Source organism: Dendronephthya gigantea, unplaced genomic scaffold (genome assembly GCF_004324835.1).
Source record: "Dendronephthya gigantea isolate DGI-Jeju-01 unplaced genomic scaffold, DenGig_1.0 000011F, whole genome shotgun sequence".
Lineage (NCBI taxonomy): Eukaryota > Metazoa > Cnidaria > Anthozoa > Malacalcyonacea > Nephtheidae > Dendronephthya > Dendronephthya gigantea.
Window position 1 is genome coordinate 2,350,568 of NW_021163021.1, and position 14,420 is coordinate 2,364,987.

General features: G+C 37.5%; 1 protein-coding gene and 1 long non-coding RNA gene across 2 annotated transcripts; both read right to left on the reverse strand.

Annotated features, from left to right (window-relative positions):
* Nucleotides 1-3,154: 3,154 nt before the first annotated feature.
* Nucleotides 3,155-5,274, reverse strand: LOC114518552. The gene is made up of 3 exons (XR_003686502.1): nt 5,121-5,274; nt 3,501-3,617; nt 3,155-3,238 (listed from the first exon to the last, which is right to left on the reverse strand). It is a non-coding gene; the product is annotated as an uncharacterized LOC114518552 (long non-coding RNA).
* Nucleotides 5,275-10,870: 5,596 nt separating this feature from the next.
* Nucleotides 10,871-13,276, reverse strand: LOC114518689. Its single transcript, XM_028538694.1, has one exon. It carries the CDS (start codon nt 13,274-13,276, stop codon nt 10,871-10,873), a length of 2,406 nt encoding a protein of 801 aa, XP_028394495.1.
* Nucleotides 13,277-14,420: the final 1,144 nt, after the last annotated feature.

The following is a 14,420-nucleotide window of genomic DNA, read 5'->3' on the forward strand; positions in this document are numbered from 1 at the left end:
AGGGTTTAAGTTTTAATAATTATCAAATGGAAACATGCATGGACAGCAGTACAAACCACCTTCATGTGATCTTCTTTGGGAAAATATACATGGATTATGTGGACATTAGTATATAAATAAACACACTTGCTACTGATGTTTACCCTATATGTTTTGGAGGTTTAAAACGTCCCATAATTATAACTTATATCATATGCAAACAAATAGCACATTTTTTCCATAAACATTTTTCAATTTATTAATTTTGGAAATATGAGTTTTTAAAGTAAGAGTCATTTTTGTATAGGAATTTGGATTAGCTTAAATGTTTATAAATTAACACCAATTATATTAATTTTAGCGGGCCTTGCCATGTACTTGCGCTAAAATGATTTTATTACAATATTTTTAATACAATAATTACCCTTTTAATAAAATTATTATGATAGTGATAATATATATTTATACCCACAAACCTTAACATTATTGTTAAAATTTAGTTTATAGAAATTGTGCTGTAAACCAATCATTTGGTCTGCAGCAATGTACAAAAAAGATCATACAAGAATAACTATACAAGAAAACTGACGTACCACCAATCTGCAACTTTATGGCTATCTTTTCCCAAATCAGTTTTTTCTTTTGTGCTTCTTTGTATGCAGGCAACTTTTTATTCCAAATGCCTGGATAAACTTGTACTTCGGCTATTAAAAGCTGCAATAAATCTCTTCTTTCATTGGTGCTTTTGTTAAGTAGCTTTTTATTTTCTCTATTTACGCGAGGTAGGAGATCTTTACAACTTTTACTAAGGTTCAATAACGTTCTCTTCTTTCTTGTTCTTCTCTTCTCTTCGGATCCTTCGTCCTTTCGGACCTCGTTGTTTTCAGTTCTTGTCTGGGCTGTCTGTTCTGTCAGGTTGAGCTTCTCCAACGTTTCATTTGCTTTTTACTCCGCTAGTCCACTCCTTTTAGCCCACTCTCGTGTTTAGCCCACTGAATGATCTGTTGCTGTGCGCCTCCTTTTATAATAAAATTTGAGGGGATCTTGAAGATGCCCTGTGCAAGGTGATGTGATTCACACAATCCAATCAGCGTTGTAGGTTGTAAGTGTGGGTTGGCGTTAGAAGCTCGGTCCAGCTCTCATACTTTGTTTACTTAAGGCCAGTGACGCACTAGTCAAGTTGGTCTTTTACTTAATCGATCACTGTTAAAACTTGTTCACAACTTAAAATTTTTATCATTAACTTAAAGTACAATTATCAACTTATTACTCTGTGAACCGTATCTCAACTTATAAACCATTTTACAAATAATTTCATCGAATTAAGCTTTTAGTGACGTAAGGCTTCAAGTGCTTAACCGAGCAAAATATAACAAAGAAACTTATGTTCTTGAGTCGTGACATTTGTACGTTGTGCGACATACTATTGTTTCAGAGGAAATCCCATGGGCTGTCACCTATGACAGGAAAAGTAATTTTGTGATTCCGAAGGGTCATAATAATATTTACTTTACACTTCATTTTATGTGACATGTTCCCCAAGTAAGTTCCTTGTCGATATTGACCTTCTATTTCTTAACAATGCTAAATTACATTATATATTCGCATTTCGTAACACTTTCATGTTCGCTGAAATTTTCCGCCTCCACTCGCTCCTCATCCGATGCCATGATGAAACATATGTTGACTTTTTCGCAATTTCGCTTTTCAAAGTTGAAACATTCTCAACTACATTTTTCAGCGAAGAGAAAATTTTTTTTTGCTAGAAAAGGCTCAGTAAAAAACTGCGCATGCACCATATCGAATTTCGCGCGAAAAATTTCGCATTTTGGGTAAGTGGAAATCCGCCTTAAGTGGTAGAGAATTTAAAAATTCTCTTTAGATAAAATTCTCTCTCTATTACCTCTGCAAATGTCCATTGCACCTTGCAAATGTCCATTGGACTTTAGGTTAAAGCCTATAGATAGAAAATGCCCATTCGATGCAATGGAAATTTTCCGATCGCCGGTTCACCTAGCATGCAGTCAATGTGTTCAAAGACGTCATATCGTATTATGTTGATACCATAACAAGGTAAACTCCAATGGACAATGGAATTACCCATGCACTTTCTCTATCTCCATCGGATCCAATCGTCAATCAAATGAACAATGGACTTTTCCTATGTCTACTGGATCCATTGGGCGCGTTCGTTTCGACATTAATCCATTTGATAAAGAAAATGAAAAATATAAAAAATATGAATAATAAGCTGTTAAATAATAAATTAAATAAGCTGTTAAAAATAAGAAAAATGTTGCTGCTGAAGTGTTTACAGCAACAATAATGTGTATTTACTGAACCTTGGATAGCCTAATATACCTTATCCCTTTCCTTCTTGATTTGTTGATTTTCCACATGCTCCTTCCAATTGTGCGTTTGTATACTACACATTCCTCTTACTACATAATCGAACACATTCTCAGATAGCAAGCAAGGGGCTGGTAATCTTGAATTCTTCGTTTGCTAATGCTCGCCAATGGATATCCCTTTGAATTGAACAAAGTGAACTTAACGTGATGCAAAGCATCTGCAATGAATTCATTACAAATAACCCAGCAAAGGATTATTTGAATGATTAATTAAGTTAATAGTCATTAAGCAATCCTTAGCGGTAAAGAACTCTCGCCTTGGTTCACCTCCATCTACTGCTGGCTCACCAGAGTAGGAAATCTTAAGGATTGCATCTGGCTTGAACCATTTCTTCCTCCTTGCATCAACATAGTCATTGAAACATTCACGTCTCCGGATGTCCATTCTGTTTGTGGTAATTCAGTTCACATTATTCTGAAGCTTTCCAACTACTTTCTTACGAGATTCCTCAGACTGATGCTGAAGATCACCTAATTCACTGGGGAAATCAATAACCTCTTCAACGTCAGGATCATCTGTGTTTTTGTTCGGTTCAATATCACCAATAGGATCTACCCAGTTCTCTGCACACATGTATGCATGCTCTTCAATGTCACAACGAGCAAAATAACCCAGGCATGTGGGGCATTGATGTGGCACCAAGTACTCCTCTATGCTCTTATTACAATAAGACATCCTTGCCGACCGGCATGTCTAGGCGCTCAAAAAGGTGCTGAAGTAAATAACTACAATGAATCAAACAAGCTTTTATTTCACAACATACCAGTTCAGGTATTTCAATCATAATTTGAACCTTTCTTTCATTTTCAATGTCTTCCCAATCATCTGAATATTTACCGCCAGCATCCTAAGAAATCAACACATTTTCTGAACTCCTATGAGGTCAAACTATAATTTTCTTGTATGATTGCATGGCGACTTTAGTAATTATAATAACTTGTACCTACAAGTTATTATAATTACTAAGGTCAAACTATGTTTGAAAGCAATGAAAAATAAATTACATAATCCTAACAAGTTTAGACCACTTAATCATCAACATTCAGTTGTATAAAACGCTGCTCATATTCAGCATTGTATGATTTATGGCGGCGATGAATTCTACTCACATTTACCACATTAGCGATTTTCAACAAAAGAGCCAATATCTGGTGCCTATTGCTCCAATCTTTTTTGAAAGAAAAATTCGCATTAAAATACGAAATCCCTTTACCACTCATTGGTACCTGTAATTATAACAACAATATCACCATGACTAAACTGCTATAATTGCCATACTTTTTGGACCAGGAACTGGTCCCTAACCGCTGCTAATCTTGTTGTTGTTGTTTTTGTTGTTGTTGTTAGGGGGCGACGCTCTTTAAAAAAACCCTTAGGCTCTAGCATTACTTGTTTGATCGGAATGAAACTTGGCACAATTGTTCTAAGCAATATTCCGCATCGATTGACCGAGTTCGAATTTTTACTTCCTCGTCCACTACAGGGTGTCCCAAAAAAAACGAAAACTATTGAAATCACCCATAACAATGCCATTGTTAGAGTTTGAATGCCTAAGCACTCTGTTGGGCCCACAAGTGTATAAATCGGGGTTGCCATAAGCATTTTTATGCATGCATATGATGCAGTCAAATTTGCTTGTTCGCAAAAATGATATTTATTAACAATATTTACAATTTACAAATATGGATAACAATATTTAAATGTGCATCTCACTGAAAAACCATGACCTTCGACATGTCTCCTTTCTCTAGCAACACAAAGCATTTAGCATTTTATAAGTTGCATTAAATCCCCACGGGCTGAAATTTGTGAACACGACATTCAAATTTTAACAATGAGTGATTTCAATAGTTTTCGTTTTTTTTGGGACACCCTGTATAGTACGATCGTACTTGTTACAGTCACTCAAAGCATATACGCAAGGGCCTGATTAATTTAAAAACAAAATATATAGACGAATGTTAAATTAAAAAAAAAGTTAACCTGTTTGATTGAATATAACTTCAAATTATGGCATATTAAGTAATAATTTTATACGTATTTTGCAAACCAAAAGAACACAATATACATTTCAAAAATTAACAAAAAATATCCGCCTAAAACCGCTACCGGGCTTGCCCGCCTCATGTGAATCAGAAAATAAACTGGCCCGGCAAATAGCAACTTAAACCTTTTTAAAATTCACGGGCGTATTGCCTTAACTGGACTCTCTAAATTTATTGCGTGCTTTTGGCGTGCTAAGAAAGGGAAATGTAATGACATAATTAGCGTATATAATGATCAGAACTATGTTTAGTAGCAATCTTTATAACTTAACTTTTAAAATTTCAACTTTTCCATGCACACACATACCAATTAATTAAATCTCAATTACAGTTAAAGACGCATGGTAAAGCATGTGCTAATTGACTTCAAGTCACAATTCAATACTCAATTCACAAACTGCATCTCAGGGCAGTATTATATAACCTATGATGCATAATTTAGCATAAAAGACATATACATAGGTACCCAAAGTGTTGAAACAAGAATTCGACAAGTATAAATAGTTACTAACTTTCGTATATACCATGCAAGCTACGTAAATCACGCAAATTTGAAGAATATACTGGAGTTATATCATATAAATTATGCATTGAAAATCGATAATTGTAAAATAGCGCAAATTACTGGCATGTGAATAAATAAAGATGATGAAATAAACAAAACTATTATACATGTATACTCACTTTGACTTGCAATCAGGATAGCTTCTCTTTCAGATGAGTTAGAATGCTCCAATTAAATAAGCTGTTAAATAATCCAAGGTTTCCAACACACAATTTTATGTACTCATATAGATCTACATTAAAGAACTGAAATAAACAAAAATTTAACGGGATTTTATAGGCAAGATCTTCAAACTAATGCTTACGTAATGGATTTAATGAAACTACCACAAATTGCGTATTTACTGCTGAAACATTCTTCTAGCTTTTGAATGGTCAACCAACCTACGCAATTGACCAGGAACCGAAAATAACGGACATGTTATTGATGCTTAATAAAACTGTTAAATGAAATAACAATCTAGTGCATGGGATATAGGGAGGCGCTAGGCATGGGATATAGGCAGCCTTGCTTTCATGTAGTTGTGATGTAATTACCGAAAAGGTCTATTGTTGCACCTTTTGATTGTAACATATAATAATATAGTTAACATTTGAAATGGTTGGCTATTTATTTTCTTATGGTGGTATTAATCTAAACTTAAATTACCAGTATCAATTTGTTTCTACAAGAGCATTTCGGCCTCTTGCAGTTACAGAGTGCTTTGTCCGACCAGCTTTTTTAGCAACAGGTTCATTGTTTGAGATATTCATTGCAAAGCTGTGTGCTCTCTTGCGCTGAATTTGTGAGTTGTTTGGGATGAAATTTCAGATAACTTGGGAGTTTCCTTTGGATTGCTTCCTTCTTGTCCCAGTTGCATTTGTTCTCCTCTTTACTGCCTCCGGCTGAACTTTAATTTTGTTGCGTTTGGCTTTTTTTACTCCTTTTGAAATCTTTAGTGAGTAGCTAGAACTTTCACTGCCAAATGTATGAAGATCAGTAGTAAGATTTTGAGAGGACATACCATGGATCCGCTCTGAGAACTTAAGAACTCCAAGCACAAAGTTCATATCTGTATCATTATTTAGTTTCCTATCTAATACTTCAAACGCACCTTTTAAAGCTTCCTTAGCTCTTAGTTGCCTTGACTCCGACACAGTGTTTTCATATTGTGCTTGTGGTATTTGTCTACCATCACCAGAGGTTATATTGTTGGTCTCCAAAAAATGAAGTATAGGTTGCTCGGAATCTTGGCTACTGATGACTGTTTGTTCTGTGTGAATTCTGTCACGTATACCTTCATACAGCAAATCTGGTCCAGAAGCTCCAACAGCTATTTCAGCAAACTGTTTTCGTTCTTTCGCATCAAAAATTGGCAAGAAATTCTTTGAGATGGCTGACAATTTCTTAACCCAAAGTAAGTACTGGTGCTTACATGAAGTGCCACTATGGCATACTGGACACTCACATCGACCAAAATTCATGTCTACCAGGTATTCAACATCAAAACTGGTACAACTTGGGACTTTAAATATTTCACTACCAACAGATTCCACTTGAGTTGCTATCTCATCAAGTACCTCTAGTTGTGGTATATTCTTCAGTACACCCTGGTAACATCCACTATAAACTCCATCAAATGAACCATCTGCAACCGAAAGTAACTTTGCTTTATAATGAGCTTCTAAATCAGTTGTTAGCTTGTCTAAAAGTCCAAGTACATTGTATTCTTTAACTCGATTCAGAATTTCATCTTTGATCACAAGAAATTGAGCCTCAACATAGTTATTAGTGTTGTTACCACAAACAAGAAGATCGCTGCGAAATGCTAGTGCCCATGATTCCTGAATATCCATCACATTCTCAAGATATCTTGCAGCATTAGGATATAAGTCAAGAAGATCATGCTCCGACAATTCCTTCATCCTTTTTGTCATTTCTTCTTTATTGCTGGCATAAACAACAGTTTTCATAAGTGCCATAATTTCTGGTCGATGTTTTATTTCGATGTCATGCTACCATCTCCATATCTGTTGCATGAGATGGAAAATGCACAGAAGACAACTTTCTGGCCAAACAACTTTCAATGCATCACGGAGCTCCAAACAATTGTCAGTCATTATGATCGAGGGACCCTGACCACCACGACCACCGAATGAATCTTCACCCATACACTTTTGAAGAATTGTGAAACCTGATACAAGGGTTTTTGTACACTCATCACTAGTGATTAAAATTCCAAGTGGTAAAGCTCCAGCAACCGAATGTGTGCATATGAGAAAAACTCTCAGATTAAGTTCTTCCATGTTCGAAGAAGAATCAATGAACACAAGTTCGCCTGACTGTTTTACCTAAAAATGTTAATATTAGCTTTTTAGTGTTGTTTGCAGTAACTCCTTGGGAGCATAATTCTTTACAACCTACATCAAAAGAATTTCGAAAATATGCCAAATGGAAACAGAGATCAATTATTGTAGTCTGTAGAAAGGAACTGGTAATTTTGGTTACTTGAACAGGGATTTTGAAATCAAAGTCCCCAAAGATTGGGGATGGGATTGAGGTGCTGAAATCAGTGGTCATGTCTGTTAGTAATAGTGCATTAACCTATTTTATTGATATTGACTGCAATTTCTACTAGTATCCCACTGAGCTTGGGATTTTCGCAAAACTTCAAATGGGAAATGGGATTGCATCCCCCCAAACAAACGTTGCCAAACAAATAACACTAACACTCAGCACAACGCTCTCACCACTGAGCTACAATCATGGCATGAACAATCATGGCCTCGTAGCTCAGTGGTAAGGGTGTTGGATTAGACTACCGAACGTCACAGGTTTGATTCCCACTAAGGTCAATTGAACGTTTTTGCTTGCTTTGGTTGGTTCCACTCAGAGAAACTTACAAACATTCAAACAACAGTATTCTTACTTTTGAGTGCACTCCTTTCATCAGTGGTGTAACAATAGCTAGCACAAGTGGCAAATCTTTTTCTTCATCGTAGTCTTGTTTTTCTATGGATATTTCTGGATTCATCTTCTTCAACTCTGAAATTCTGTCATCTAGGGCAGCTAACATTTCCTCTCCATTCTTTGCACCAAAGTGTTCATGGCAAAATTCAGTGTAAATATTATAAAAATCTCCTTTCCTTGGACATTTGGATCGGTCACCTTTCTTGAGATGAAAGTCCAAATCACTGTCACAAGCAGCTCTCAAATTATTCAAAAATTCCCAATATGCTAAAGCAGGTGTAGATGCAGGATGCACTACAGGCCACGATTAATACACGTCTCGCGATACACGTTCACATCTTTATTTGTACACGATACGGTTAAAACTATAAAATACAAGAGGTGTGTCTAATACGCATTTACACATATATACAATTCACACAAAAGGAAGATTATAACTTACTTCTATGGCTTCAATAACTTTAGACACTTGGACGTTAGACGTTTAGGTATAGCTGTTAGACGTTTAGATATGACTGTTAGACGTTGCCGGACTGTTAGACGTTTCAATATGACTGTTAGACGTTACCGGACTGTTAGACGTTTCGATATGACTGTTAGACGTTTCGATATGACTGTTTATACAGAACCAGAGCTCAGTTAATTAATATTTATTAATTGAATATATGAAATAGCTCATGCGTGCGGTAATATTACCCGGCTCCTTAAACTATACTAGAAGTATGGTTTAATAAAGACAACCTTATTATTTATCGTTGTGTTGTTCTTCTATTTTCAAAAGTACTACCAGTTTATGTACTGGTCTTCGAATAATTGATGTTGGCGTTTTTACGGTGGCACTTCTGACCAAACCTTCATCATCAGGCTCCGTTGTTATTATTTTTCCCATCGACCACAAACCTCTAGGTTGGTTTTCGTTTTTAACTATCACGATATCTCCAATTGCGATATTCCGTTTCCGTCCTACCCATTTTTGCCGATTTTGAAGTGTTGTTAGGTATTCGGTTTTCCAGCGCGACCAGAATAAATTTGCAAGATATTGTACTCTTCTCCATCGACGATGCATGTAGATATCTTCTCTTTGAAAGTTTCCTGGTGGTGGCAGAATTATGCTGCTTTTCATAGTTAATAAGTTATTCGGAGACAATGGTTGTAAATCGTCCACGTCATTAGAAATAAAGGTAATTGGTCTTGAATTTATGATAGCTTCAACTTCGCATAAAACTGTATGAAAAGATTCATCGTCCAACTTTTCACTGTGATCATGTAAAATTCCAGTTAAGATTTTCCGAATACTCCGAATCTGTCTCTCCCAAATTCCCCCCATGTGGCTTGAAGACGGAGGGTTGAAAATCCACTCGATTCCAATGTTACTTAACTTATCATGGATGAGATTGTTATCTATTTCCTTTAATGCATTGGATAGCTCCTTGTTTGCTCCAACAAAATTTGTTGCATTGTCAGATCGTATCTGCCGAACCGGCCCCCTTCTTGCAATAAATCTTCGTAAGGCATGGATGAAGGAATTTGTATCAAGGGAATGGGAGACTTCAATATGTATTGCTCTGCTGGCCATGCAGGTAAAAAGGGCACCGTATCTCTTCATTACTTTACGTCTTTCTTTAATTAGAAATGGCCCAAAATAATCAACGCCAACGTAGGAGAAGGGAGGAGCTATACTTAATCGTTCTGTTGGAAGATCGGACATTCTTTGTACGTTGGGAGAGGACTGGCTTCGTCTACAAGTGACACACTTATATAGTACTTGTCGGACTGCTGCATTTGCACATACGATCCAATATTTTTCTTTTAGCATAGCAAGAACGTGTCCTCGGCCAGCGTGGCCCAACTTCTTGTGAACATGGCGGATCAGTAAGGTGGTAACATGATTTTTGCGTGGTAAAATAAAGGGATGTTTAAGTTGGTCTGTTAGGTCCCCACGTCTTAGTCGACCGCCAACTCTAAGAACACCTTCGTGGAGGAATGGACTTAGGCGATATATGGAACTTGTTCGCTTAATTTCGATTTTTCTTCGCCTTCTACTTTCTCGATCACTTTCATAATTTGACTTTTCCATATTACTTAAGATCTCAATTTCCTTCTCGAATGCTTGAATTTGCACGTACTTTATAATGGATATCTCAGCTTCTTCTAATTCTTGAACGGATAGGGGTTGTCGAAACTATGGAAGATGTCGGTTGAACTTTGTTTGATCTGGCTGATTCTTACGATTGCGAATTAATTTCAATAACATAGAACGAAGTCGTAAGAGTATTGCCATTCCTCTCTTTAACCGATTCCACTTCGAGTAAAATTCGAGGAATTTGTTAATCGTAGGTAAGGTAGGATTGATTGAAGTAACTGCTACGGAAATTTTCTTGTTAATCTCTGGATCTTCCTCCGAAATTGGGTTGAGTGGGAAAGGTTGTTTAGGCCAATTTTCTTCCTTATCCCATAAGAAATCTGGCCCTTTTAGCCAACGACTTTGCTGCAAGAGATCTTTCACATTTATGCCTCTAGAAGCTTCATCCGCTGGGTTGGCTTTTGTTGTTACATATCTCCATTGATCTACATCAGACAGTTCTCTGATAGTCTCTACACGATTCGCGACAAATACATGGAATCGTCGCTGGTCATTCGAAATATATCGAAGGACTGTCGTAGAATCTGTATGATGTTTCACAAGATTAATTTCGTCATCAAGTTCCTGCAATAACATGTTTCCCACTCGTGCTGATAATGTCGCAGCAATAAGTTCCAAACGGGGTATCGTCTTAATCTTGACAGGAGATAGTCGTGATTTTCCAAGTAAGAATGAACAGTGCAGATTATCCTGTTCGTCTCTTAAACGAAGATAGGCCACAGCACCGTAACCAAGAGAGCTTGCATCTGAGAAAGTATGTATTTCCCTGGATACTATTCAACCAAAATTAGTTGGTTTCAAACATCGATCAACGGATAGTTTCTCAATTTCTGGCAGCTCTTTTATCCACTTCATCCATCTAATTCGGTACTGCTCTGGTATCTCATCATCCCAATCTAATTTATTCTCTCGACAAAGATCTTGCAATATCTTTTTTGCTGACAATACAAAAGGTGCCACGAACCCAAAGGGATCATATACTGATGATACTACCGATAGTACACCTCTTCGTGTTAATGGTTTTGTGCTCAATGTTATCCGAAACTGGAATTGATCCGATTCGATACACCATAGAACCCCTAGTGTTCGTTGAATAGGGAGGGTATCATGAGTTAAATCTAGGCATTTAACTTCTTTAGCACGTTCCTCTTCCGGTATTGATGCTAGAAGGGCTCGGTTATTGCTAGTGAATTTCGTAAGACGGAAACCTCCTTTGGCACAAGCCTCACGCAGTTTAACGGTTAACTCACAAGCGGCATACTGTTCATCTACCGATTTTAAACAGTCGTCTACGTAAAAATTATTATGAATCGTTTGTGCAACTGCAGAGCCAAATTCTTCAACGTTATCGGCTCCTGTTTGTCTCAAAGCGAAATTGGAACAACTCGGCGAGGATACCGCTCCGAAAATGTGAACTGTCATACGATATTCTTCTATCGGCTGACTAAGATCACCGTTGGGCCACCAGACAAATCGAAGAAAATCACGCTGATTTATTGGAACGTTCACCTGGTAAAACATGGATTCGATGTCGGCTGTGAATGCAAATGGTTCTTGTCTAAATCTGGTAAGCACGCCAATCAAGGTATTGGTTAAGTCCGGACCTTGAAGTAGTTGATCGTTTAGTGATGTATTTCCATACCGTGCACTACAGTCGAAAACGACACGGATTTTGTCGGGTTTCTTGGCGTGATACAAACCATGGTGGGGTAAGTACCATATCTTTCCTGAAGTTGGGGAATTTTGTTCCGTTAGTATTTTCTCAGCATAGCCCTTTGTAATCAAGTTTTCCACAAATGTCACGTAATCGTGTCGATATTTCTCATTGCTTAACATCTTCTTCTTTTGCCAGTATGCTCGTTGTGTGGCTTGTTGACGGTTATTCGGTAGACGAGGGTCAGAATTTCTGAATGGTAAGGGAAGTTGATAATGGCCATCAATTAATTGGATATCTTGTTCGGCTCGTTTCAAAAATGATTTATCTTCTTGCGAGTATGCTTTGCCGTTTAATTCTGCATGGTCGTTGAAATCCATTTCTAATGTTCTTAATAACGACTTGGGAGTAAGAATCTCTTTGACACGCTCTACTTGACGGATTGTAATTCGGTTCACTGTAGTATTATGTGGAGTTTCATCACTTATTTGTATGGGGCCATTTATTGTCCATCCATGTCGTAAATGGATTGCGAACGGGCCTTCTCTGTTACATGGAATTACTCTCAGAGGCTCTAATGCGATCGGGCAATTACTTCCAATTAAAAGACCAATTTCGAGATTAGGATTATACGACGGGATTTCTTTACAGATTTCTGCTAAATGCTTACATTTGGATAGAGTTTCTGGGGTTGGAATTTGTCTATGGTCTACAGGTATGAATTCTCTCGAGTATAGCTTAGAGATCTCGATCGGATTCTGATGGCATGTATCTGTAACAATTAGATCATTTACAATAGTGCTGGGTACATGACTTTGTCCATGCATTGTTCCAAGTTTCAATGTGATCTCAGTTCCAGAAACTTCTAGTTGGTCTTTTAGAGTGTTCGTTATAAAGCATCCGTCACTTCCATTATCATAGAAGGCATAAGTGTCGACAAGTTTGTCACTATTCTTGTGTCTTACTTTTACAGGTAGGATGGCATGAAATATCGTCGGTTGACTAGTTTGAACACCAGTGCTTCCGTTGTTGACTTTCCTATTAGATTCTTCAAGATCATCTGTCTTACATTCTTGATTATTACTTTTACCAGGAAGTTTGAAACCAGGTATATGTAACGCAGTTGGGTGTCGTTTTCCACAGGTCTTGCACCTTTTTCTATTTTGGCATCCTTTCACCAAATGATCGTTGCCGTAACAACCAAAACACAATCTATTTTCTCTTAGCATTAGTTTTCTTTCTTCGATAGGTTTCTTTAGGAATAATCTACAATCGTCTAAGTCATGACCATTCTTCTTGCACGAAAGACAAAATTCTTTATTACTGAGTGACCCGGCTCCGTCATCTATGGTCTGTTCTCCTCCCATCCCGGAGACATTCGTTGAAAAACTCGAGCGCTTCCATCCTTCTTGTCTTTTTTCTTTCGAATCACTAGGTTTCGTAGTCAGCGCCTCTTTACCGTAAACAGGATCGTTCGCTGCATCCGCGCAAGAATTTACGAAGTCAACTAACTCTTCCAAAGTTGCCATTCGTCGTTTGCTTTTTCAAAATTCCACCGCACGATCTCGCCACTTATTCTGGAGAGCAAACGGAAGTTTCTTAACGACGATCTGCATGTTTGATAGGTGGTCTAAGGTCGTCATATAAGATAAACTTTTCATAGCGTTCTTACATTTCTTTAGAAGGAAAGAGAATCTTTTTAAACCTATCGAATCATCAGACTTCAAAATTGGCTGACTTAGAACTTTGTTGATATAAGCGGTTGAAATCTTATAAGGGTCCCCATACTCTTGATCAAGCAATCTCTTGGCTTCAAAATAGCCTTCAATAGGGTCACCATACAAACAACCGTTTATAAGTTCTTTGGGTTCTCCTTGAAGATATTGTTCCAAATAATATAAGCAATCAGCAGCGTGTGTTTTAGATTCGATACGGGCTCTAAACGCCATTATGAACGGCTGATAGTCTAGAGGGTCCCCAGTGAATTTGGGCACTTCAGATTGTGGTAAGGTCATCGCCGCAGCTAAACGTCGATTTGTTTCAATTACGTTTTCGTTGTGACGCTGTTGAGTTGTTATAAAATCTTGCCATGATTGATCATATCCTAACTTCTCAGTCGGCGGGTAGATAGTATGTTGATCCTCATTCCGTTGAATTCTTACTTTATTCGATGAAGGTGGATATGCTGAATACGAACGAGAAAAAGGCTGTGATATTGGAGGAAATTCCAGCGTGCGAGGGTGAAATTGTGATGATTGTTCCAAAGATCTAGCATTTAGTGATTCGGTCGGTCTTGTAGCGTTTCTTGTCGCATTATGACTCTGGTTTGTTGGAAGAACCTTGGAACTCGAAATAGATGATATAGAAAGATCTGACGTCGGCAGGGTAACCCGCGAGGTTGAGGTTGGATCGAGAGTTGGTTGCACACTATTTCTACGAGGCATGTCATACTTTTCTTTAATATTCTCACCGGGATTGACTTCTGACTGTTCTCTATTGCTAGACTGACTTTTATCACTCTGTGACTTTTTCTCATTTGATTCTTCGAAAACCTTTTCTCTGGCCCTAGCTTTAGCTATCTCGATATCAAAGTTCAGCTCCTCCTCTGCAGCCTTAATTGCCTGTTTTTTTTTAAGCAATGCTTTCTCTGCTATTAGCTCGGCGATCTTGGCT